This window comes from Rattus norvegicus, chromosome 13, assembly GCF_036323735.1.
Source record: "Rattus norvegicus strain BN/NHsdMcwi chromosome 13, GRCr8, whole genome shotgun sequence".
Classification (NCBI taxonomy): Eukaryota; Metazoa; Chordata; class Mammalia; order Rodentia; family Muridae; genus Rattus; species Rattus norvegicus.
The window spans coordinates 82360451-82386286 of record NC_086031.1 but is presented as its reverse complement, the minus strand read 5'-3'; the positions used below and the strand labels follow the sequence as shown (position 1 = coordinate 82386286).

Below are 25836 nucleotides of genomic sequence, written 5' to 3'. Positions count from 1 at the left end.
TGGATTTCCAGAACACACATTGTACGTCAATATCCTTGAATTTTAAGCTTCCTTATGAGTGACTCATCCCTTGGTGTTGGTGAATCTAAGGACACGGCTTGGTGCCCAAGAGTTGTTGATTTAGTTTCCTAGAAACACACTGCTCTTCAGACTTTCTGTCCCTCAGTCACACGTTTGAAAATTCTTGGCCATACAAGGGATCGAAGTGTGCCTAGGCATGTGCCTAAACACTGAAAGAAAGGCCAACTTGGAGTTCATGCTTCCCTGTGAAGGAAACCACAAGTGCTTGCAAGTGACTTTTTATACAATGACAACATCAAACAGAAGCCTTGACATACCAATTCCCATCAGTGTCCTCTAAAACCACTATGCATCTCTTGGAAGAACAGGTAGTACCTGGATGGATATCACACCAATTGGAAGGTCAGCTGCAGGAGATACTCCCCCATCCCCCCAACATACTGTCCTCAGAAGCTAACACAATCTGGCAAAGTCAGCTATGTGAGCTCCCTGGATGCTGCAGCATGCGACTTTATTGATGGAGAGTCTTACCATATTACAGGTAACATGAGCTCTGAAACCCTCTTGCCTCTCTGATTAGCCAGCAATGTCAAGTTGAAGCTGAAATCTCTTCACCTTAACCATACAATGCGTAACCTCTGCAATGCCCAACATCATTAAATTTTTAAAAGAGTGTGTTAGAGGAAGTCCCTTAATCCTTCAGTGATTGAGCTGGGGAAAGGAGCCTGTGATGGGCAGCATTTACCTGAACTGATATTAACTAGGGTTGGCTACTAATGGCTTTTCAACAGTCCCACTGCGTCCATGTTGCCATTTAAAAGAGGACATTCCATTCGGCCCTTGCTCTTTAACTGTCAACAGGGAGATTGAAAACTAATACATCATAAAGTATCGCAGTTTGTGTTATAGATAGATCTCGGTCCACGTCTCCCTTCTAGCAATTGAGCTGGGTTTAAACTAAGCCCTAAGACCCAGTTGACAAGAAGAAAACTTCGTTCCATAAATCAGCTAGATGTCTGTTATATCAAATAACCATCACTAATATATTTCCCACTGAATTTACTGGCCACTGAGGCAGAGCCCCTAGAAAGCACTCAGCATCCTTGCAACACCATGTTCAGTTTCATTCCTTCCTACGGTAGGATATCTGGTCTCTTACGTCCTTGTCCCTTTCTTTCCCAGGCCATAAGGCTTGGGTATCTCTTCATCTTAAGAGGAATTCCCACCCAACGGTACAACATGGCTTTTCTAGTCTTTGTCTAAACAGTGAGTATCGAGCACTACACAGGTCACACACCTTGTGATTGTGCTTCATACCTCTGAGAACCAAGATGGGCAATGGGACCATCTGATGAGGTTAGATGATTTGCCCACCCCAACCGAAGCAAAGACAAAGACAGACTTACAGCTCACTGATCCTGAAAACCTACTATGTTCTACTCGGTCACTCTAGCCTTCAGTCCAGGGGATGGGAAGCATGAGGGCGAATGCTAGGCTTTGCATGTAGTTTTAGTGACTCCTCAAAGATGCTTGTACGAGAGACTGCATCCTCCACATGACAGTGATGAGAGATAGAAGAACCTTTGAGAAGTGAGACTTACTGGGAAGTAGCTAAGTCCCAGGGCATGCCCATGTTTGGGATGAGTGTGGTTCTCAAAGACCCCAGTCCATTCTTGTGAGAGCAAGTTGTCACAAGTAGAATAAGATGACTCAACTCTCTTTGACTTCCCACCTCACTATGCGATCTTTTCTACACACATTCACTTCTGCCATTGTGTTGCCATCTGCCCTGAGGCCAAACAGATGAGACCACTTGATCTTAAAAAATGTGTGCTAGATAAGCCCCTTCTCCTTATAAAGCTCCTAGTCTTGAGTGTTTTGATATAGCAACAGCAGACTGACTACCCCAGGAAGCAATGGACAAGATTTTAAAATATTGATATATAGATAAAGAGGCCAAGCCACCATGCTCTAGCCTGAGAGGGAGGTTGTGTCCATACACCCTACTCCCTTCTCTTGAGAGATCTCCAAATACTACAGAAAGCAAAAGCTCGCCACTTGGGCAGTGTCTTTTCCAAGCACACTTGACTCGTTCCGTGCGAGTAGGCTCTGCGATTTATCTTGGGAAATGAGCCATAGCATGGTATGCCTGGAACTACACCACAACCACAGAGAATTCTTCATGGACTGGGAATAGAAACAGAGAGACTACAGATGCATGCGGTTTACAGAAAGTAAGCTTAACTGATATATGAAGAACGAAATAGCCTAGGTCCTCACTCAGCTGCCATCTGCAGGCCCAGGAACCACATGAGACTCAGAGGGGAGATCTGTAGAAAGCTCCAGTGAGGAGAGAAGGAAAGCAGGTCCACTCCACTGACCTCAGCCCAGTGCTGAGCAGTTTAGCTTATCCAAAGGGAGATGCAACAGAGAACAGAAGAAATAAATGGTTGCTAATGAGCAAAGCCTGGGACTTGGATGGTCAATGGATGACCCTTCTTTGGGCATTCCCAATAGCAGGTGGTGCCTTGCTTTGCCTTGAATCTTTCATCTACATTCACCTTTGACATCAAGAAGACTCAAACTATCCTACTCGAAAACATTCTTCCTCACATTTTTTTCTTCACTCCATCCCCCCCACCATCTTTCTCTACCCATCTTCTAAAGACTCCCTATTCTGCTTCTTCAGCTTCTCTTTACTGTGCAGCCTCCTAAATACTTCCCTGCCTCCTCCCCACTTCCACCTATACTCTGATATGACTATTCTTTTCCAGGTTACCAATGGCTAACTGCCAAATCCCTACCGTGCCCTGTGTATAGAACCCTTCCCTCTTGATGTTCTTTTCTCTGAACGTCGTCCTATTCTTCCAGAACCAGGTCTGTTTGAATACAATGCTCCCCAAAGCACATCTTTTGCCCTTTCCTCGATCCATGCATCCTCCCCTTGAACACCCTCTTCTTACCACTGAGAGGATAATGTGTCTTAAGGGCGTGTGTCCAGGCTGCCTTCCAGCGAGCTCCTTTCACATTCTTCCTTCTGGATATGTCCCCCTGGAAGCCTTCAGTAACTCAACACATGCTCACTTACCCAACTCTGCCTGCCCCAAACTCGTAGTCCACTTCTTCCCTCCTTTATCACCTCACCCGTCTGGGTGTCTAGGTCATCGCTCAACTTTCCTTTGCTCAAAGTCATCCAGTTTAACTAACAGTATATCGGAAATATTCTAGATCGTGTTTGTGCTTTCCAATGGCTCCTCCTTAATTTGTATCCTTGTCTTCTCTCATAGCCTATAGCTACTGCCTACCTGATCCTTCTGACCAGTCTCTTCCTAAGCTCCTACTGGTGCCACCAGAATTACCTTTCTGGAAAATGAGGGCCACATCTGTTTACTGCAGAGAGAAATCTCTGCTGGCTGCTTGCTAACTACAGGACTGAGTTTAAGATCCTTCACATGTTACATAATTCTCCTCACTGTTTGTTACAAATTTTGCAGTCCACAACCAGCCCAACCTCCACTGTATTGGACAGTGTGATTAGCAGCATCCCCACGACTGGTGAACACTGGAACCTACACTCTTCCTTCTCAGGTGCCCCTCTACCTGCACATGATTCCTCCTCTGCCTAGAACCCTCCACGCTCTCCTGCGACCTACATCATCATCCATTCTCTAAGAACCAGTCAATCTCAGCTCTCTGTATAGCCTTCTTGACACCTCTAAGCAAGTCTTTTACTGATAAACGTACCTATCTCTGTAACCAATATGTCTTTATTGTTATACAAGACACTAGAGACAAAGGGTTAAAACAACAGAAAGTTCCCTTCCCTCGTAAGTCTTGAGATATAGTGACAGAGAATATGAAACTATATGTAGATATTTATAGATACTTGAAATTGTGGCAAACACTGAAGATTATGAGTCTCCCATAATAACACAGAACTCAGGGGCTTAGATAACCTGGATTTTCTCTTTGGCCAAATTGCTGTTTAATTTGATTTTTCAAGAGTCTGTGGTAGACTATTAATGTGTCTTTGTTTTGTTTTATTTATTTTTACATGCCTACCTATTGATTAAATGAATGATGTTGTTAATGAGCCAAATGTTTGAGTCCATTTAATCTTAAATGGGAGAAACCTGCCCACAACTAAATAAGGTGAATTCCGACTGTTCATGGACCGCCTGCAATGTCATTTTATTAAACACCAGTTCACAAAGACTGGATTCATGTACACACTTAATTTCTCTAAAACTGGCTGGAACTAGTTTTAAGGGAACAAAAAGTCTTGGCTACGGAGAGAGAAATAACACAGCACAAGAATGTGTGGTTTCTGAGACAACTAGCATTCCATGCTCAGGTTTAGACCATCAGCCCAGCCAAGTGGCATCCCCCGAACAAGACGGATGACACTGCTTCTAGAAATGGGCCTCAGTGGGACACCGTGGGATCTTTTCTAGCTGGGACTGAGCTTTGTTTGAGAAACGGCAACACCATCCAGAAGAAAACTTGGAAGGGGGTATCCTAAGGACGGATGGACAGCTGCTAGTTGGTCCCAATGGAAGCTATGTCTGGAAGCCTCTGGATCTGATATTCAACAGTTCTGCTGCCAAGTGTGCAGACAGGCTCTCAGAACAAAAGTCACCACTGGAAACCCTGAGGACGTGGAGAAGAGAGATGAATGTTGGTCACCTCCTGTTCTTCCTCCTCTTTCTTCCAGGGGGAGGGACAACTATGCAAGCTGTCATTAGGGATTAATACGGACAGCACGGTTCAGGGCAAGGATGGCTGAGGTGGCTTTACGTTTGAATATTTGTGGGTTAGTTTGATAAGCAGGAACGACAAGCATATTCCAGAAGCTCCTACACACACACACATTCAGGCAATAGCCAGGAAAAAAAAAAAAACAGTCCTTGAAGAGCTCTGAGTACTACAACAGCTGCCTTAGGAAGGCTGCCTGAAAGCACAGGAATCCAGCAGGTGGGGACCTGTTTTCCAAGAGTTTGTTCTCTTGGAACTAAGAATTGTGACCTCACCAGGGTGTGAGCGCCAGGGCCCAAGCAGCAGATGTCCTGATTTTAGTGGAAAGGTCATCGAACCAGGGTCACCGGCTGGAGACGGCGCCCCAGCTTCTCTCTCTCCCCATAGCATAACGAGCAAATTCTATGAGCTTTGGTTTCCTCATATCTAAATGCAAGGGTAAATCAAAATTTTCGACCTTGGCCATTTTTAAAAAGGGTTGTAAAGGATCCATCCCTAATATGTACGAATGCCCTTTGAAACTTGGAAGAGGATAAAACTTTCACCACTAGAATTCTTTATAGCACTTCCTGTGAGCTGAGAGCATCTATCGACACGCTTTGGGAATATTAAACCGAAGTGGCTCAAGGGGGCAGGGTTGGTTATCACCACATTTTAGAAAGGAGAAATAGACACAGAGCAAGTGAACCCCTTGCTGGGAAAATAGTAAGGATGTGACCCCAGACACATTGGCTCCTGAGATTCTGCTCCTAACAACCACACAATGTTGGGTCTATATACAGCTCCAAAGAATGTATTTGGGCTTTTTTTTTCATATAAAAGTCAGCAATCATGATACATAGTCCTGTAGAGTATTCTATGGCTTACCAAAGGCCTGTGAGTTGATGTCTTAATTCTTATAATAGCCCTGTGCTGTTTACCTTGTATTAACTGAACACAAACTACACAAACTGTGAGGAGGACATCTGACCGAGTAATTGCCTTCATCGGATTGGTTTGCAGGCATGACTGTGGAACACTGATGAGCATTCTTGATTGCTCAGTAATATATGAAAGAGCTCAGCCCACTCTGAGTGGTGCTATCCCAAGACAAATGGGTCTGGCCAGTATAAGAGAGCCAGCTGAGGGGTTGGAGAGATAACTCAACAGTTAACTGAACTAACTGGCTGCTCTTCCAGAGGACCAAGATTTGACTCCCGTCCCCACATGGCTGCTAACAACCATCTGTAACTCCAGTTCTGGAGAATATGGCGCCCTCCTCTGGTTTCTGTGGGTACTGCACATACATCGTACACAAACATAGCATGCAAAACGACAGTGTACATAAAAATAAATATTTTTTTTTAAAAAGAAGGAGTAGGAGGGAAGGAAGGAGGAAGAGAAAGAAGGAAGGAACAAAAGAACAAAGGAAGGAACGAAGGAAGGAAGAAGGAAAGAAGGAAAGAAGGAAAGAGTTAGAAAGCCAGGTGAACCAGCCAGTAAGCACTATTTATCCATGGTCTCTGCTATTTATATATTATGCTTTTAGAGAGATGAGTCACTTGTATCCAGAACATCTTTTAACAATAAGACATTACTGAAAGAAATTAAAGTTACTTTCCCAGTTCTGGAGAGAGGTCATGACGTATCTAGACCATTCACACCCACCTGCCTACTGCTCTCACCTATGGATACAGACCATTGAAATGGAATGGCCGGACAAACAGTGAAGCCTAGACAAAATAAAATCCACAAAAAGATGGGTGTGTGCCTCAGTTCAGCCAGCATGGTGTACAGACAAATGGGGAGGCCTCCTGTGAAGCACTAGGGTCTATGCAAAATTACCTCCACTGTTACTAATCCATTCTAGAGTCCACAATTCCAGTATGGAATGGATGGGTCTTTCTGTAGACTCAGTGCCACTCTCAGTAAAAAGTACCTTCAGATGAATAGTTCAGTTACACCCCAGTGTGAATGCTATTATAAAACCTTTTGTGATTTGACAGTTAGTGAGGGAGTCTCTAGCCTGTACCTAGGGGAATTGGAAACGTAAAAGTCTCAAAATGGGTTTAGGGCAGAGGCCAAGCAAACTGCTGCTTAAAAGGACAGTATTGTAGTTGAATCCAGGCACTTAGCGTGAGCGGAGTCCTGAGGGAAGATGAGGTGTGGGAACCCAGCAAAACCCAAGCCAGGAAGACAGGAGAGGACTTTCTGAGGTGTTCTTCCTTTCTGGGTATTTTTAAGCCCACCCCTGGTACTAACAGCTACGCCCATATCCCTGTGAAGACAGTGGCTCCCGCTAGCAGGACACAACCACAGAGGGACTGTCTGCCACACGGAGAAGAGGGCCAAGAGGAGAAAGAAGGAGGAAAGAGAGCCTCATGGGAGGAAATTCTAGATGGTTATGTTAAAAAGGATTTGTTCCACTGTCACAACCAGAAAACCCTCGGAGCCAGCTTGAGGGCAGGAAAGCTGGAAGAACTAGAGAAAGACACTGCTAAAGAGATGCTCTGGGTAGCAGATGGGACAGGTGGGACCATAAAAACCCACATTTGGGCTGTGATGAGGCAGAAATGCTGGGATGTGCACCGGACGCTCTAGTGCTGATGCCTGAAAGCACCTTTCACCATCCTGACGGTTGAGAATAAGAATGGGCCTTAAATCCAGGCTACCAGACAGCCCTCCTGTTCTTAGTTATGTCCAGCGACTGGTGTGGACTCCCCAGGTCTTGCAGTTTCTGAATACTGCACAAGCTTCCCTACCTCCCTGGTCACCTTTTTTGTTTTCACTTCTGGGCCCCTTTCTAGGGAGAGACATAAACTCTTCTACCCTAAGGATGGAAACCCTGAGCTGTGCCAACGTCAGTGACCCCTCGGGCTCAGGCTGTTCTGGAGCTCAAACAAAGACATATTGGGACCCTCCTGCTGAGAGAGGGGGCCGTTCCAGGGCCTAGGGGGAGCTGGCCTTAATCTGCTGCACAGTGAGCGACAACAATGTTAAGAATGAAAATATGGTTCGGGGGTATAGCCCCCAGGAGCCCAACATTTTAGTATTTAAAGGAACTTTAATGAGCTTAAGTGGCTAATCTTGAGTTCAGGAGGGGGTGTTTTGTTTTGTTTTGTTTTGAAAAATCCTTTTAAAGGCTCCTGAGGCTTGATAGCCAGGATTCTGAGTCCTGGAATGGCTGCCTCTAACTAAAAGGGCAGAAGGGGAAGTGAGGAGAAAGAATTGTCCCCAAAGAGCTTCTCATGCTGCTTCCAAATCTGGGCTGAGCTGTGAAGAGCACCCTCCGTGAGGGAGAAGTACAGAGGCTGGGCCTCAAGTGCTGGCCTCCCATGCACAGCACTAGGATCAGGCCTCAGCCTCCCGAAAGAGAGAGAGAGGTGCCAAGAGAACCAGCAGCTTTGCACATGAGTGATACACAGATGTCCAACCACAACGCCGGCCCATCTTCCTGACCAGCGACAGATTCTCCCATTTTACTGGGGACAGCACATCTCTGACTCACTGATATGCAGGACACAGGCTCCTGAGGGATCACCCAAGGAGTCATGCCATGGAGGCCCATGGCCAAGACACCAAGCTGAGGACGACTCGATTGCTCCATGGTAGGACTATTGTGCACAATGAAAGGCTAATTAGGAGGTTGGAGAGATAGTTCAGTGGGTAGAGGACTTGCCAAAGAGCCTTGAGAACCTGAGTTCAGGTTTCCCAGAAAACACATCAAAGCCCCCAGGCAACTGTCCTGATCTATCACCCCAGTGTTGGAAAGGAAGAGACAGGAATCTACGGAACTCACTGGCCATCCAGCCTAGCAAACCAGCGAGCTCCCAGCTCAGTGAGAGACCCTGTCTCAAAAACTTAAAAATAATGAGCATTCAAGTCACTTGTGCATCTCTGGTCTCTGCACAAGCACATGCACACACACAAACACATGCATATGTCATCCCCACGGAGGGAGACAGAGACAGACAGACAGACAGAGAAATAAGGGGCTAACTGGGTTCTCCCAAGTGAGAAAACAGAGGATCCATGGGATAGCAGGGACCAGGGGAGGTGAGGCAGTTGGTGGTGGGGGTTTAAATCATATGTAATGCTTACAAAAGCCATGCTAATAAAGCTCTTACAGGGTGCAGGGAAGTGGAAGGCAGAAGGGCATGAAGCAGACGTGAGTCTCAATATAGCCTGTGGTCCATTCCCAGCCAGACCGGAAGATTACAATATTTTTTTATATGGACAGGATTTATTGGAGGAGTCAGAAAGCACAGTCCAATCCGCAGTGGCCAGATATCTCTCAGAGCTCATCCGTTATGTGAGACCAATGACAAACCACAAATATGGTGGTACGGAGAGACGCTGGAAGCCCAAAGAGTCAGCAAAGCCAGACGTAGTTGCTGTTCTCCAAAAATAGGATCCCCCAAACTAGAGTTCTGAAAAACTGGACGAGACCAGAGTCTTCCGTGTGACTCCAGTTAGGGGACTGGGAAAAGCACGGTCTGCTTTGTATTTTTAGTTGTTAGATCACTACAGCGCAGTGATGGAGACCTCGCAAGGTTTCATTAAGTTCTGTCTGACCCGTACCTGGCAGCCAAGTATATGCTCTGTGGAAGACGCCGTTGTCCTGCTCACCACCAAGAAAAAATAGCACAGGGGTGAACTCTTAAATCCCTTTCTAACTTCACAGATGGGATTATTGTGGCAGGTGAAAGTAGGGAACGGGTAGGGAACGGATGTGGGCTTTGTTTTATTCCTCACATAATATCTCCCCCAATACTTCAGGGTTTCTGCGGTGCTCCAACTGCATCTGCTATCTAGAGCCAAGAGAAACTTAATCCCGGCCCTAAGACTCATTTTATTTATTTTTCGGTCGTGTGAAAGCAAACATGTAGCGAGGTTACAGTGTTTTCACCTCCCTCTTAGCCCACACAGCGGTAATCCTCCTACTAATTAATGCCAGGGCCGTAGCAATCTCGCTCATCTCGTCTTGGTTAAAAAATATAGAGGCGGATCGCTGTGGTTTTACGGAAAGAGCAAGCTGACATTTGGAAGGTGTCTGCAAGACTGTAGGGTGGGTTTCACTTAAGAGATGACAAAGAGACACAAAGCTGCCAGCAACACCGGCTGGGGATAACATGACTAATTCTAATTGTGGACTAAATGCTCCGTGTCCTGGTGGACTAAGGGACTAAGGAGGAAATGTAAGTCCTCAAGAGCACCAGAAGAGATACTCTCTCTATCCTTGACAACAGACCATTGGAAAGGACATGAGGGGTGGCCCTGTGGCGTCCTGAAAATCACCATCTTCCCCCTGACTGAGTATGGAAAAGCCACCATAGGCAACAGCACTGTCCCAAGGGTCCTGAGGGACTCCCGGGAGGACAAGCAGTGTGCTCCCAAGTAAGTTCTCAGTCTGGCTGAAATGAAAACCAGGGTCCCCACTGCAAAACCTCTACTCAGGGCTCCCTACCCAAAATGGCCCAAGGCCCTCTTTATCTCGCTCTGAGTGACATTATTAAAACATGCCACGCTGAAGACAGGAGGACCAGTTTAAAACAAAAACAAAAACCTAAGTCAAAGAGGTTTATTTTTTAAATAAAAAAAAATAATAGTAAAACAGCTAAAGTTTCATAGGACCAATATTGCAAAAATCCTTTTAAAACTAGACAAATGTGTCTGTTTTTTTTAAATCTCCCAAAAATGTATCTTTTAGGATTGTACAACTATACTTAATAATCCAGTCCACGTGACTCTATATTGATTGTTTTGACTTTGGTAATGTACGAGAATCACACTTTGTGGTGTGTATTTAATCTAAGACATTATTAAAATTTTTGTTCGTATAACGAGTGAATGATAAGGTCTTTGTTTTTCTTACTTTCAAATAATTTATTTGAAGGGGGAGGGGATGTGATTAAATCAATGTAGCTGTTCTTAGCAACGAAAGTATCCTATCATAACATTCACAAAACGTCATAAGATTAAAGATAAGGAACCAGGGATAGCCCTCCCTGGCCATGAATTAGTCTTGGCTGAGGCAAACATGGTAAATAAAATGCAAGTCAAACAATTAGCTACAGGAACAGCTCTCGTCACTGAACTCCGGGTACTGACCATCACTTCCATGTGGAGGACCAAGGTCTCAGAACTCTAAGCAACGTAAAACCAGTCTGGATAAACCACTTTTCATAATGCATTCCATTCAAGTAAGGATCAAAAGAGCCTCAGAGCCATCCTCCCAGAGCCCCAACTCCCAGAACACTATAAAGGCCTAAACTACCTACCTAATTTTAATGTTTTCAGTCTTAGATTCCAAGCAAGTCTTACCCTTGGACTGATACACATATAAGAAGAAAACAACTCTAAACAAGAAATATTTTCACCCTCTAAAATTAAAACAAAGAGAGAGAGAAGGTTGCATAAACATAGCCATGACTGTGGACTACACTCCTTGTGAACTAAACCCCTACAATTGAATGCAGACAAAAATTATTACCTAGCTGTGTTTGATTTTTATATTCCTTAATATGTCATTGTGCCAGGAGCCAGGCCAAGCAAAAGAGTTTCATCTGCGGGTTCCTTTTATGAAAAACTGCATGCCCAATTTTGATCTCCAAGAAATGACACAGTAATAATAATAATGATGATGATGATGATGATGATGATGATGATGATGATAGAAAAACCCAAGCTAACTCCTCCACACCACCTCCTGCACCACTTTGATAGAATACTTTGATAGAATGCAGAATGGTTTTATTGCCAGTACAGAGCATGCCCTAAGTCTTTCTCAGCTGGGGCTGACAAGCCTCAGGCCAAAAGAAAGAGACAAAGAACACTGTAGTAGGGTGACATCTACTTTCCCCCACGTCTGTCCCTTTCTATGGACAGACAACTGATGTGCTCCAAAAGGCAGAGAAGAAAACCTGAGCAGGCCTTCAGAGGAAAGGGTTCCTCAAGCTGTGATTCGCTGACGTGTGGGGAGTTAGCGCATTGCGAGAACAGCTCTGATGACAGCAACCCTACCCCACGATGTCTAAAACAATCCAAGTGATAATGATAAACTTCACATGTGAGGAGAGAAGGCCCTGTCTGACCTGCCAGCCACCAGGCACATGAAAGAAGCAATATAAACTTGATTTAAAAGTGGGACGCTATCCAGAAGGCTCAATTATCTATCAAATTGCCACGTTTCCCTGATCCTACCATTCTCTGTCTTCGACTCGGGCATGGCTACAGTAGTTGCTTGGAACCGACTCAGACAAAACTAGGAACTAGCCAGATCACAGAAGGCTCACTGAAATAGGGAACAACAGTTACATAAATAGAAGTCTTCTAGGCTGGAAAACATTTTGGTTGTCTGCTAACTTAAATGCCGAAGCAAACTGAACCCATTCTTGAAATATCCACCGGTATACTACCTCAAGTGCTCTGTCTCCAAGCCCAGCCCCATCCATCCCACCAGTGCTGTCTTTTCTTAGAACCAGTGTCTTTTTTTTTTTCTTCAATGACATCGTGAGCAAGTGACCCCCAGTGCTTGATTTCTGGCTGTTCATAAATCTCCATTCTACACTCTGGCCTTGAATGCTTGTTGTTTTGGATATCTGAAAAATAAAGTATTCCTAGGGGGGCCATAGTGGTTGAAGCCAATACTTAGGAAAACATCCTGAGGTTTCAAATGAACAATCTTGTCCAAGATGCCACCATCAATCCACTGCCTCCATGAGAAAGAAGTTGAAGTTTCACATCGGGGAACTGAAAAGAACTTGTTGACACAATGGAATTTTGGCTTCTTTAAGCAACTTGTACTGGAGTGGCTCTCTGACAATTTCAGACACGGAGCAAGTGATTCTGGTTACTGTGGCCCCCCCTACTTTCCCCAGTCTCCTGCTTATTTCCACCCTGTCCCGTCCCCAACACACCCCACTTTATTTAAGTGAAGGCCTGACGTGACACCAGGGATATACAGGTAATAATTCAAATAGAAATCTAGAATTTCCAGTTATCCAGGAATGTACACAAACGGCATAAATAAATGTGATGACCTCTGCTGCTAACACAGTGTTCATGGTAGTCACCAGAGAGTGGACATCAGCTATGTATTCATTCACTGTTATAAAACACATGTAGATATAACACTTAAGCTTTACAGATTCGAGGGACCAACGTCCTGTCTAATCCCTTTTCTATCAAGTGCACTAGAGTGTGCCACCATTGCTCTCTGACACCTCACACACATCTGACTTCTCCATTTACCTTGCCTGGGACAAGGCAAGAAACACATCCAGGGAGAGGGGGTTACCACTGCAACAATAGGGAAACCACTTTCTGTGAGTTTACAGTTGAGCTGTCCCCTCTGGGATAAACATGTGGCCACTCCAGATAGCTTCTAGTGGATACCTAGTCCTGCACAAATGAGGAAACCTTTTCAGGAAACCCTTGCTGGTCCCAGTAAAATAGATGGGAAACCTGCCAGGCTAAAACCTCCTGCCATCAGGCTCCAAGAATTTTCCAATTATTCTTTCCTCGTCGAAAGCAGGGTTTTACATCTAGAAGCTCCAATAAAGCCTGTTGAATAAAGGAATTTTTCCTGAGCCCAACCAGAAGAAGAAGAAGAAGAAGAAGAAGAAGAAGAAGAAGAAGAAGAAGAAGAAGAAGAAGAAGAAGAAGAAGAAGAAGAAATAATAATCAAGTCTTCACTTCCTCTTAAGAATATTAAGTACATTAAAATCCTGGTTTGTTGAGAGGAGAGTTGGATCGAGATGGGGAACAGAGGAGAGATGGAATGTAAAGGAGGAATAAATGAATCTCAAACAGCCGCCACAGCTTGCCCTGGGACTGTGCTCAGAGCTAAGCAGTTTCAAGCAAACCGATTTTGGATATCCATGTGCCCGTAAATGCTTTTAAATTAAAATTTAAAAAATAAATAAACTTTCAGTGTCACACCAACACCTCTTTGAACAATATAGCTCACACCCTCTATAAAATCTTGATTCTGACCAACAGCTGGCAAGTTGATCCCTGCAATTTTCTCTTCACAGAAATAGCTTTGTGAGGGGAGAGCTGACCCTCTCGGGCTAATAAGCCCAAACCTCGCCAAACCTGGAGGGCTGAAATGGAAGGGATATTGTTCTGTTAAGTACTTTACAGCAACTGTTTCTTCTCCTCTTGACACAGCCTGACTTCCTTAAAGAAGATTTGACTGGCCAGACAGCTGTGTTGACCCTTGGGCCCTCTTTGATTCATGATTTTCTTTTTTAACAAACAGAATAGAGAAAAATCACAACCCAAATCCTCCCCTAAGCCCCAATGCTTTTGAATTTGCTAGTGTTGTGCCTGAAGGATGTGGATCTTTCTCTAATCTATAAGCAGAAAGATAAAGATTGAGCTCACACAATACCAAAACCTGTCCGCAAAAAGCAAGAGAAGAGGAGGGGGAAAAAGCGAGCAGTCACCAGGCTTTCTCTACTTGAAGTTGTATAGACCAAATCCGCTTAATTACCTAAAAATCACAGACACCAGCATTGTTTTTTTTTTCTTTCTTTCAAAACTGTTTACCATAAAGACCAGGGAGAGTTTTGAGTCTTTGCTGATTTCTGTATTTTTCAATTCATGTAAATGAAAGCATGTATTTATTTTATTTTAGGTTCTGAAAAAAAAGGAAAGCATTTCTGAGACAACAGAGAGGTCGGGTGTTTTCTTCACATGAAGGTAAAAGTCAAGCGTTTTATGTCGAGCAAGAGTACTAAGTAGGAGAGAGGAATGTTCTGGTAATGGTGGTGGTGGTAGTGGTGATGATGATGTTGGGGGTGAGGGTGGCAGTGGAGATGTCTAACTTGGTCCATTTTTTCAGTGAACCTGACAGCCCAGATGATTTGAAACAAGAAACCCCTGTTCTTCCTTCCCTGTGTTTTATGTTTTGATAGGCAACCCTCCCTTGCACTTCCTTTCACTGTGTGTCGTAATGAAATCATGGAGACTACGTTTCCCACAATGACCTTCCTCTTCCTCCGTGCACACACGCATACACACAATCAACATATGCATCCCTAGTGCAAAAAAAAAAAAAAAAAAGTCAGACGAGCTTTGAGCCACTTGTCTTTCTGTCTAGCCCTCCCCAGTCCTACGAATCCAATGTCCTTATATATTGGCCAATGTTGCAAGGCAAGTTTCCTCTCCTTACTTCGCAGGGATCCTCCTGGCTTGTCCTTTGACACCACACCTACCACACCACAATCCTCAAGGTATTTCAGAAATCCAGATTGGGAAAAGAACCGCTCTCCCCATTACCTGCCTCCCACTTCTGCATGCTGATGTCAGAATCGAACAATCTGACCCGCAGACAACATCCCTAGTCTAAAACCGGGTGGAGACGCCGCGGGAAATTTAGGTCAGTTTCCCTCTAGCCTAGTAGCTCCCGAAAACCCGAGGAGGGAGTTACTAGAAACGCAAAGCGACGGTGCAGGGCAGGAAAGCCATTTCCATACCTGATTTGATCAAGCCCAAGAGAAAAATGTGCCCAGGGGACAGAAAGCACCGGATCCATACCGCCTGATGGGCACAAACCCCAAAGCGGTGCAAACTCTTACGTAAGATGAAATGGGAAAAGGTTCGCTAGTCACTAGCGCCCCGGGCAAAGTGATCTCTGGAAATGACTGGGCCAGGGTTGAGGAACTAGAAATAATTTGAAAATACGTTCGCGACAAAAAACAAAAACAAAAAACCCCCGCATTGCGGCTCTCCTGGCCTCCAAGTTGTGCGTACGGATGGTACCGGGGACGTGTACCGAATGCGGGTGCGCGAGATTTACTGGCCTTTCCTACGGGTGTCTCTTTGCATCTTGCAAAAGGCGGAGAGGGTGCAGGAGGGCACAGTCCCCAGCGCACACCGGTGCAGGTGAGCGGGCGCGCTCCCGCGACGCAGGCACTTACTTCTCGTAGTGGTACTTGCAGTAGAGCTTCTTGTCCCGGTAGAAGCAGGTGGTCTCCAGGGGCTCTTTGCAAGAGGCGCACTGCACGCATTGCTCGTGCCAGAAGCTGTCGTTGAGTCTCAGCAGAAACCTATCCGAGATGACCCGCTGACAGCCCTCGCAGACAGACTTGGGGCTCACCGCTCTGCCTACAAAAGCAACAGATGTCGCCGGTGAGCTACACCGGCAGCTAACCCCCCGCTAAACCCGCTCTCGATCGGATTAGACTCACAGATTTACCCCCCGGCCTTGAAACCTCGGGAAATTCCCCAGATGATCAGATATTTCGAAAAAAAAATCAAACCAAGTGGCAATGACGTTACTAATAAACAAAGACTGAGTGGCAAGGTATAAATTCTAGGGAGGGAGGGGCTGAAGTCAATAAATGGCCTTAATTATTAGACCCAGATACCATTGTGAGCTTTCACTGATCTTTTAAATTAGATTACATATAAATGTGTGCTCCCAGGACTCTCAAGTCGTCATTAATCAATCATTAAATCACTGTATTTCTGTCTTTGACTACGTTTAAATGATCGATAATAATTTGCTTGCAACTGCGTTCTATTTTTAAAGGAAAATTAGCATTTTTCTCTTTTCTTCACAAAAGTCGGCCCGCGGATGCAGAAAAATACCATCTCTCTCCAGGCAAGCTCAGTGTTGTTCAAACTAGTGAGTGAGTCTCCTAGGTCTGGTTTGGAGTGCAAATTGCAGGTGGCTTTTTATAATTAGGAAACGTCAAGATGGGGAAAAAAATAATAGTCGAACGCAGAGACCCAGCCAGAGAAGGATGCCGGACAGAGAATTCTAGATCTCCTGTGCTCAGAAGCGCTGCGTGGAGCAACAAACCTCTTAGCCCAGTCAAAGAATCTTCTGTGCCCTACCCTTTGACCTTTTTGACTTTTTCCCTTCGGATCTTGTTCGAATGAGGGCCTCCCCCCACCCCAACACGCAAGGGAGAAATACTTGGCCGCCTTTGTTGACACTTCACAACCGTTTAAAGAAGCCCTTGTCCCACAAGAACACTCTTGTCCGTGATGTCCCAAAGGAATGATCCTTCTCCATACCACGACACTAATCTCACTTTCTGCTTTGGAGAACAGCTGCCCGCTTGTAAGCCGGACAGGTCGTTTTGTGTGGTGGGAGCCAGCACGAAGGGCTGGGGAAAGAAGTGGTCGTTCTCAATTACATGTTTCTATTGTCTTGGACTCAGCATCCCAGGCCGCCATCCTAAAATTGTGGCAAACGTGGGTCGCGCAGTGCGGGGAACCAAACCTGGTGCGCCTAAGTCTGCACACAGGCTCTGGCCTGGGTCTCCTTTCTTGCTCCCGGGAAAAGATCCCAGGACAATTTGGAAAAGGGGATTGAAAGAAGGGGGCATGGGTTTCTCAATTTCGTTTCCTCTGGACTGTTGGGGTGGAGTGGGCGGCTTCTCTCTGGATATGGTTTCTATAATCGGAAAAATGTCAGCCCCACTCTAATGGTTCTAAAGGTGGGGAAAGAGGCAAGGGGTTTAAATAAAATAAAAATCTCTCCTTCAGAAAGAAGAGGTAAAAAATAAGAGAGAAAGAAAACAAAACAAAAAACAAGCAAAAAAAAAAACAAAACAAAAACAAAAACAAAACACTTTTTCTCCAAACTGGAAAATTCCAAAGACAGAGTTGAAGAGACACTACCAAAACAAGCATTGCCGGTGTGAGCTCTGAAAGACCTCGGTGTGGCTCTTCTGAATCTCTCTATTCTCTGTTCCTTCGTGGTAGCTGGGTTGGGGGTAGAGGGATACCAAGCTTGTGGAACTAGGATCCGGCTTCAGTTAATTAAAGACCAGGCAAGGGCCCCGCCGCGCAAGCTAATCCCAGCGCAGCGCTGCCCACCAGCCCGGAAAAGCCTCTTGGCCATGCCCAATACTAAAATTGGGGCTGCAGTTGGTGAGGGAAGAGAACTTGGGCGCTTTGGGCCTCGGACCTCTCATGCTAGGACAGGGGTCTCTGAGAAACCGGTGGCATTTATGAGCCGTCGATCAGCTCCATGATTAAAAATCTAGCCCTGGGTATTATTAATCACTTGCCACTCAAATGCCTTGTGAACATACTCGCCCGCCCCTCAAGTCTTTGGGGAATTTGATGTTGAGCTCCTGGAGCCTGAGGAGGTTTGCTGGTTGTATTTGGGTAGGCACGACTCAAAAGGACTGATGGACACGGAAAGACAGAGAGTTTGGGCGCCTCTGTGTGCAAGAAGAGGGTGCTAATCTGGTCGCCTAGCCCAGTACCAGAAAGCTAACTTCCTGAGCTCTCGGCCGAGCCGCAGGAGGATGCGCTAGGGCGCGTGCCGTTGAACACTTACCCAGCAAAGAGGAGAAGGAGGCCGAGGTCTCAATCGCACTTTGAAAGTTCTCTTCCATCTTCAGGCCGTCCAACATGTTCGGGTTGAGCCAGGAGGAGCTGCAGAGCGGAGAAATGGTTGAGTCTAGCTTCCGTGCCTGCTGGGACTCCGTACGCTCAGTTGCCACTCTCCTGAGGAAGGACAGGAGTGTCCAGGGCGACAAGAATGAGCCTAGAGGGTAGAGTTCAGCCAAGGGAAATGTGAGGTGGGAGGAGAGAGAAGAGCCACGGCGAACTGCTCGGACAGCTCTGATTTCACTTGAAGTCAACGCGTTATGTACTAAGGCCTCCGCCCCCTAACTGCGTTCTCCTAACCCCCACCCCCACCCTTGTCCCCAGGTTTCCCACTCCAAGACCGACTCCGCCCACCCTATAGGAATGTGGCCCCTAGGGATCCCTCTACTAGAACTACGGTACTAGTTCTGAGGGGTACGGTGTGTGATGGGTTGGGGGTGCGCCTGCTCTCAGAGCCAGGGCCAAGCAGACAGGACCAACAAGATATCCCGTGGCACCGCCACTCACTTTCGACCCTCACCTGTCTTGGGTTGGAGAGAGGCAGAGTAAGGGACAGGGAGACCGTCCCGCCTGCTTCCGTACTCCTGGCGCTGCGCTCTGCTGGGGGGTGGGGGGGCACGCGGGAGTAGGCGTGCGGGGCGCGCAGGGAGGTCCTCCCGCTGGTCGGCCAGTGCTGGGAACGTCTGCAGGAGCAAAGGAGTCGCCTTGGGGAGGAGCCGCGACTAGCCCGGCTCACTCTTGGATGCATTTCAAATCAACTTTCAGAAACACGCCCGCCCGAGCCGAGCAGGAGCCTAAGGAACCCCGCAGCCCTCCTTACCTGATGGGCGAGCTCGCTCCCGGCGTCGGGAGCGGCACGAAGTGCCCGGGAGGCTCCGGGCAGCTTCGGCAGAGGGAGGTGGCGTTCCCGAGGCTGCAGCCCGAGCAGCCGCCCGGACTCCGGCGCGCCCGGGAGAGAGCAGGAGCGACCGCTGGCCCCGGGTTCTGCTCCTAGACGCGCCGGAGTCGGGCCGGGCCGTGGCCGCAAGCCGCAGATCTTTCTTGGGACGTCCCGCCAACCCGCGCCTTTCTGCGACCGGGAAGGGGAAGCCAGGCGGCTGTTCCAAGATCGGAGGGGAAACCCGAGACCCAGGGTCCTGGGTGCAAAGTCCGCCCTGCTTTCTTCTCCGAGGCGGCTCCGGCCGTTTCTGACAGCGGCCGCTGGCTGCGTGCGCGGCCCGGGAAGGGGGTGGGGTGCGCAGGGCGGGGGCCTGGGAGCGCGTCCCGTGGCGGGGCCCGCGGTGCTCGGTTTCCCTGCTTGGCTGCTCGACCCACCGCGAGGCTGCAGCCTGATGCTCCGGTCTGCTGCCTGGACCTCCCGGACGCGCCAAACTTTTCCTCCTCTCCACGTGGAACGGTTGTCCCCGGGGGAGCTGCGCCCCAGCCTCGGCCGAGATCCGTGCCACCTAGACTGCGCGAGGGCGGGACGGGGATCCGGTTGCTCTCGGATCTGCACCGTAAGTGATGACTAACCTCAAGCAGTCCTCACCTGGAGGCCGCGGGGGTCGCCTAGAGACCCCCCACCCCCTGCTTTATGAACTGGGGCACCAGAAGCTCCAAGCTCCTCGGACTTTCATTCACCACTGGCTCCTGCAACTTACAAATTTGTTTTGGCTTAAAACTCAACTCACCGTTTCTGACCGAAACCACTTCACTGCTGGGAAATGCAATAATAGGACCCACGGCCAAACCTTGAATCAGGCTCTCTCTCTATCCCATCCGGCTGGCTGGACGCTAGACCAGAAGTCAGCCAAGCGGACTTTTCTTAGAAAAGAAGTTTTGGGGGGGGGGACAGTTTTTAATTCCCTATGATTCATAACTTTCGACTGCAGCGACAGCCCTCCAGCCTCTCTAGAGGCAGGAACAGGGTCTTGCTCCTCTATTCCAAGAAAAGCCTGAGGCCAAATGACTCAATAAACACATCATTGCGCTGGCTAACATTTATCGACCATTAATTTCGTGCCAATCTTCGTTCCGTAGCCAACTCATCTAATCTTTACAATTTAAGGTGGGAACAATTATAGTCTCCATGTTCCGCTTACCCTAAAGAAATGGGACACCTGTCCACGTGAAATTCTAGCCTGGTCTCAACACCGTTGGGAGGTCCGATTCCCTGGGATTCTCTAGGGCGCACTCACTTCTACACTGAGAGGAACCCAGTGGCAGTAATCCAGCACCATTGTTTGGACATACCACGCAAGCAAGGATTCCCTAGTGCCTTCACCAAGAAAAGATCTCTTCCTGAACTTAAATCAAACAAGCTCTTCTTAGGGACACACACACACACACACACACACACACACACCATTCGAAGTGTTTTTTTATCCACATGTCCAAGTCAAACACATAATATGACGTCAGAGAAACAAGGGGAAATGGCAGAGTTTAATACCCTGTATTAGATTACTGCTTTAAACTTTTTATTTTTTTTTGGTTCTTTTTTTCGGAGCTGGGGACCGAACCCAGGGCCTTGCGCTTCCTAGGTAAGCGCTCTACCACTGAGCTAAATCCCCAGCCCCTGCTTTAAACTTTTTAGGATGCTTCTACATACGTGGTTTTGCCTGATCTCTACGACAAACCCGTGAGGTAGGCAGAACAAATAATTTTATCTACTGTCCTAGACAAATCGTTGAGGTTTAATATATCCAGGAGATTTCTCTGCTGTTTCACAGGTGGCTATTGGTATGTCTTCTAACACCTGACCTTTGTTCTGTCATCCAGATAGAACGGGATGTGGTACGGGAGATAAATTACATGAATTCCTGAGATAATACAGAAACTTGTTAAGAAAAAAAATCACAGCAAATACACCCACAAGAAATGATATTTTAAGTGCCCAGCTGAGTTTTTGTTTAACTAAAAGTCTTGAGTTTATGAGACATATTTAACTTGTGGGTAAGGAATATCCAGTACACTGGATAAATAGATTTGATCTGAGTCTTTCTCGCATCAGGAAGAAAGCCTGGTTAGTGTAGCGCACCCGAGTTTGTGGTGTGAATGCCTTTCCCCCAGTTGCTTTGGGCACTTCAGATAAGTACTGTCTCACAATCCTATTGTAAGCTCTATGACTCTCAAAGCACATAGGTGTGCTTAGCAAGCTGTTTCCTTGGGAGGGATGAATGACCCTCTTGCTGTAGTCTGAAGCCTGCAGGGAAGCATCAGTAAGCAAAAGAATCTCAGTCCTTGGTGGCTTTTTTTTTCTTTTATACACAGGCAATACATTGTTATCATATCCATCCTCACTTCCCAGATCTCCTCAACACATCTTCTCGTACCCTGTTCTTTTTGGTTTTCCATGCAACCTGCTGGGCCTAACTGGTCTTGTCAGTGTGAGAATGACAGTAGGACCATGCACAGGAGCATGGGAAACCCATCAGTGGCCATGCTCCCAGAGAAAAATCATTCTACTCTTTCCAAGTCTTCCACTAGTTCCTCACACTTGAATTTTGACTGGGCTGATCTTGTGTAGACCTTGTGCATGAAACATACCTTCCGTGAGTCCATGAGAGCCAGGGGCCATGTCATACCCAGGAGACAGCATTTCACAGTACTCCCTCCATCTTTCCACCTATTCTTCCATGACGCTCCCTATTCCCTGAGGTTTGATGGCTGAGGGCTGATAGAGAAGTCCCACACAGGGACTGAGCATACACAGTAAGGAAGTCATTTCTTCTTAGCACTTGAGCTAGTTACAAGTCTCTACATTTGTTGCTACCCACTGTGAACCTTCTCTAACCGAGGCTGATTAGCAGCACGGATCTGTGACTGTAAACATAAATATTCAGGAGGTAGTTTGGCAACATGGCCATTTAGCAGCAGCTGCAGGAGGAGGAGGAAGAGGAGGAAGAGGAGGGGGAGGAAGAAGAAGAGGAAGAGGAAAAGGAAAAGGAAAAGGAAAAAGAGGAGGGGGAGATTTCTCTTTAAGGGCCTATGACCTACACAGCCATGGACTTTTGGCCACAGAGGTTTACAGTATCAGGCATGGATCTCCTCCTGTGGAGCAGGCTTCAAGTCCAATCAGAAAGAGGCCGGTTACCCGGGTAACACCCATGTTGCACCAGTGAGCACATCTTACCTGGCAGATCAGTATTTTATGTATTAGAGTCCTTTCCTCACAGTGTGTCACTAACTTGTTGTCACTGGGGGTCTTGATGATGGCTACCTGATTAGGTATTTAAGGTAGAATCTATTTAAAAGAGTTTTGATCTGCATTTCTTGAATGGCTAGCTCTGTTGTACACTTGTTAAGTGTTTCCTAGACATTTGTACTTCTTTTAAATATTCTGTATAATTCTATAGACATGTTTCTCTTGATGTTTGGGATTTTGTTTTGTTTTGGAGGTTTTTGTATGTGTTTATTAGTTCTTTGTGCATTCTAGATACTAATCCTCTAAGTGATCTATAGGCATAATTTTTTTCTCTCCATCCTGTGGATGTCCTTTTTACTAGATTGACAGTTTCTTTTACTCTACAGAAGCTCCTTGGTTTTATGAAATCCTGTTTGTCAGTCATTTCACTTATTCCCTATACTTAGAATGTCTCCACCTGTGTTTTTATGTTGAAGTGGACTGCCTCCTGCTTTATCCAGAACTTTCAGACTACCCGGTCTTGTGATGAGGCCCTTAATCAGTTTTGAGTTCAGTTATGAAGGTGAGATCTAGTTTCATTCTGCATTTAGAGATCCAAGTTTCTCAGCACCTTTGTCGAAGATGCCACCCTTTCTCCAATATATATTTGTGGCTTCTTTGTCAAAAATCAAGTAGCTGCTGTTTATGAGCTTTTATATGGGTCCTCCATTCTCCTGATTCTGTGAATCTATGGCTGGCTTTATATCAATACCACACTGTTTGTATTACTATGGCTCTGTAGTATAGTTTGAACTCGGGTATAACCATACATTCTGCAATAACCTTTTCGTTCAAGACTGCCATTGCTATCCTTGATATTTTATGGTTGGGTCCATATAAAATCAGGCTTTCTTCATATCTGTGAGGAATGTTCTTGGAATTTTTTATTGAGGTTACATTAAATCTGTAGAATTCTTTCATTAGGGCAGATCTATAGGTATGAACTTAAATATTTAGATAGTAGTACCTTTCTCAAAGTCTTAAAGTTTTCATTGTGCAGGTCTTTTGTTTCCCTACTGACGCATAGGCCTAAGTATTTTAATGTTTTTTGCATGTGACCGTTATGAATTGGATCAATTTCCTGATTTCCTTTTCGACATGCTTGTCACCAATATATAGAAAGGCTACCAATGTCATGTATTAGTTTTGTATCCTGCCATTTGTTGATGAACGTGTTTATCAGCCCTTAGAGTTTTCCAATAGAGTCCTACCAGTCTTTTATGTATAGAATCATGTCGTCTGCAAACAAGAATGCTTTGAATTCTTTTGCGTTAGCTCTGCCTAAGACTTCAATTGCTCTATTAAAGAAGACAGAGGGTGAGCACCTTGTCTTCCTCCTGATCTTAGTGAGAATGCTTTGAGGTTTTTCTACATTTGTTACGATGTTGCTATAGGTTTGTCATACAGATCTTTTATTCTCTTGAGGTATTCTTCCTTTAATCCCTAACCTCTCCCTGACTTTAATCACAAAAGGATGCTAGGTTTTGTTGAAAGACTTTTCTGCATCTATCGAGATATCCATGTGATTTCTGTCTCTGAGTCCATTTATGTAATCTATTACCTTTATTGATTTATGCTTGTTGAACCATCCCTGGATCTCTGGAATGAAGCCAACTTGATGATGATGAATGATCGCTCTGATGTGATCTTGAATTTGTCTTGCCAGTGTTCTACTGAGGATTTTCCCTTCTGTGTTCATTAAGGAGATAAGCTTGTAGATAATTCTTGTTGTTTTGTCTTAATCTGATTTAGGTATCATGATAAAAACTCTTTCATGAAAAGAGTTTTAAAGCATTCTTTTTTATTTTATGCAATAATTTGTGTAGTATTGATTTTGGATCTCCTCTGAAAGTCTCGAAGAATTCTGAAGTGAGTTCATCTGGTGCTGACTTTTTTTTAAGTTGGAAAACTTTTTATTACCGTTTCAATCTAGGTTATAGATTGTCTGAATTATTTATTATTTATTTAATTTGTTTTTATTTTGGTAGGTCATATGCATCTAGAAATTGTATACTTCTTTTTAGATTTTCTAACTTATAAGAAATTAATTTCGTGCCAATAGATTTTAAAGTGTGCCCTTATAGTTTTCTAGATTTTATTGATTATCTGTCATAATGTCTACATCTTTTGCCTCTAATTTGATATTCTCTCCATTTCTTTTAGTTAATTTATCTAAGAATTTGTGAGTCTATTTCATTTAATTAATTTAGATAAGGATTTTTTTTTGCTTTCAACTTCTTAAAAATTTTATGTGTGTGACTATTACCTGTGGACACCAGAAGACGGTGTCAGATGCCCCTGAAACTGAAGTCTTAGACAATTGTGAGATGCTATATGGGTGTTGGGAATTGAACCCAAGTCCTCTGGAAGAACAGCCAGTGCTCTTAACTGCTGAATCATCTCTCCAGTCCCAGGATTTATCGATCTCGTTCATTTTCTCAAAGAACTGACTCTTTGTTCCATTGATTCTTTGTATTGCCTTGTTCATTTTTTCACTCACTTATTTCTGCCCTGTACTTAGTTCTTTCTCCTCATCTTCTTGTTTGGGGCTTTGTATTCCAGAGACCTTAAGGTAAATCATTAAGCTGTGTATTTGCACTCTCAGATGTGCTGTTGCTGGTGTTTCGACTTGTGTGTTTGGGTATTTGAACTATAACCTTTCCTTTGAGAACTGCCCCCACCGTATCCGACAGGTTTTGGCGTGTCAAGTTCTCCCTTTCATTCCACTCTAGGGGTTTTTAAGCTTCCTTAGTCTCCTCATTGAGCCATTCATTGTTGAATAGTATGTTTTTTAAATCCCAGTTAGTTTATGTACTCTCTGTAGTTTTCTCTTGTTGATATCTAGCATTTTCATGTTGTGGTCAGAAAAATTGCAAAATGCTGTCTCATATTTTCCATACTCATCGGAGCTTGCTTTGTGTCTTGGCAGCATGCGGACTCTGAGAATGTTGAGAGAGTTGCTGAGAAGAATATGAACTCTTCAATGTCTGGGTGGACTGTTCTGCAGATGGCTGACTGTTGTGTCCATTGAAGACTTAACCCAATGTTTCTCTGTTTTCTTTTTCTCTGGATGACTTCTGTATTGGAGTCAGTAGGGTATTGAAATCTCCAACTCTATGTTAGAGTTGATATGTGGCCTTACATCCAGTGGTGCCTGTGTTTTGTGCGTGTGTGGTATTTTCTTGGATTGTTCCCTTTGGTAATCCATCTTCTTTATCTCTTAAGACTAGTCTTAGTTTTAAATCTATTTGGTCTACTATTAGAATAGCTTTACCTGCTTGTTTCCTAGTTCCATTTGCGTGGAGGACTTCCCTCCTTTCACTCTAAGACAGTATCTGTCTTTGAGAGGAAGTGTGTTTCTTAGAACAAGAAAAACAGAAACAAACAAACAACAACAATGAAACAAAAAACAAACAAACAAACAAACAAACAAACAAAAAAACACCCTCCTGTCTTCTGAACCATTTATTTTGTTTAAAGCCATGGAAACGAGAGTAGGAGAGTTGAGAAGGTGGTGGTTGTGATCATGTGAAATGGCCACCAGGGGGAGGACT

At 45.3% G+C, this 25836-nt stretch overlaps 1 protein-coding gene across 2 annotated transcripts in view; it reads right to left on the bottom strand.

The window, feature by feature from the left end:
* The window catches only part of Lmx1a (LIM homeobox transcription factor 1 alpha), a 143665-nt gene extending 124871 nt beyond the window's left edge, over positions 1-18794 (bottom strand). The window contains exons 1-3 of one of the 2 annotated variants that reach the window (XM_017598709.3): positions 18638-18794; positions 18065-18274; positions 15684-15870 (exon numbers count right to left, since the gene is read on the bottom strand). In XM_017598709.3, the coding sequence (XP_017454198.1) occupies positions 15684-15870; positions 18065-18140 (263 nt within the window). In that variant the 5' untranslated portion in view covers positions 18141-18274; positions 18638-18794. Of the gene's footprint in view, positions 1-15683; positions 15871-18064; positions 18355-18637 lie in introns of those variants that run through there. The other variant, NM_001105967.2, reaches the window with a different exon arrangement.
* Positions 18795-25836: the final 7042 nt, after the last annotated feature.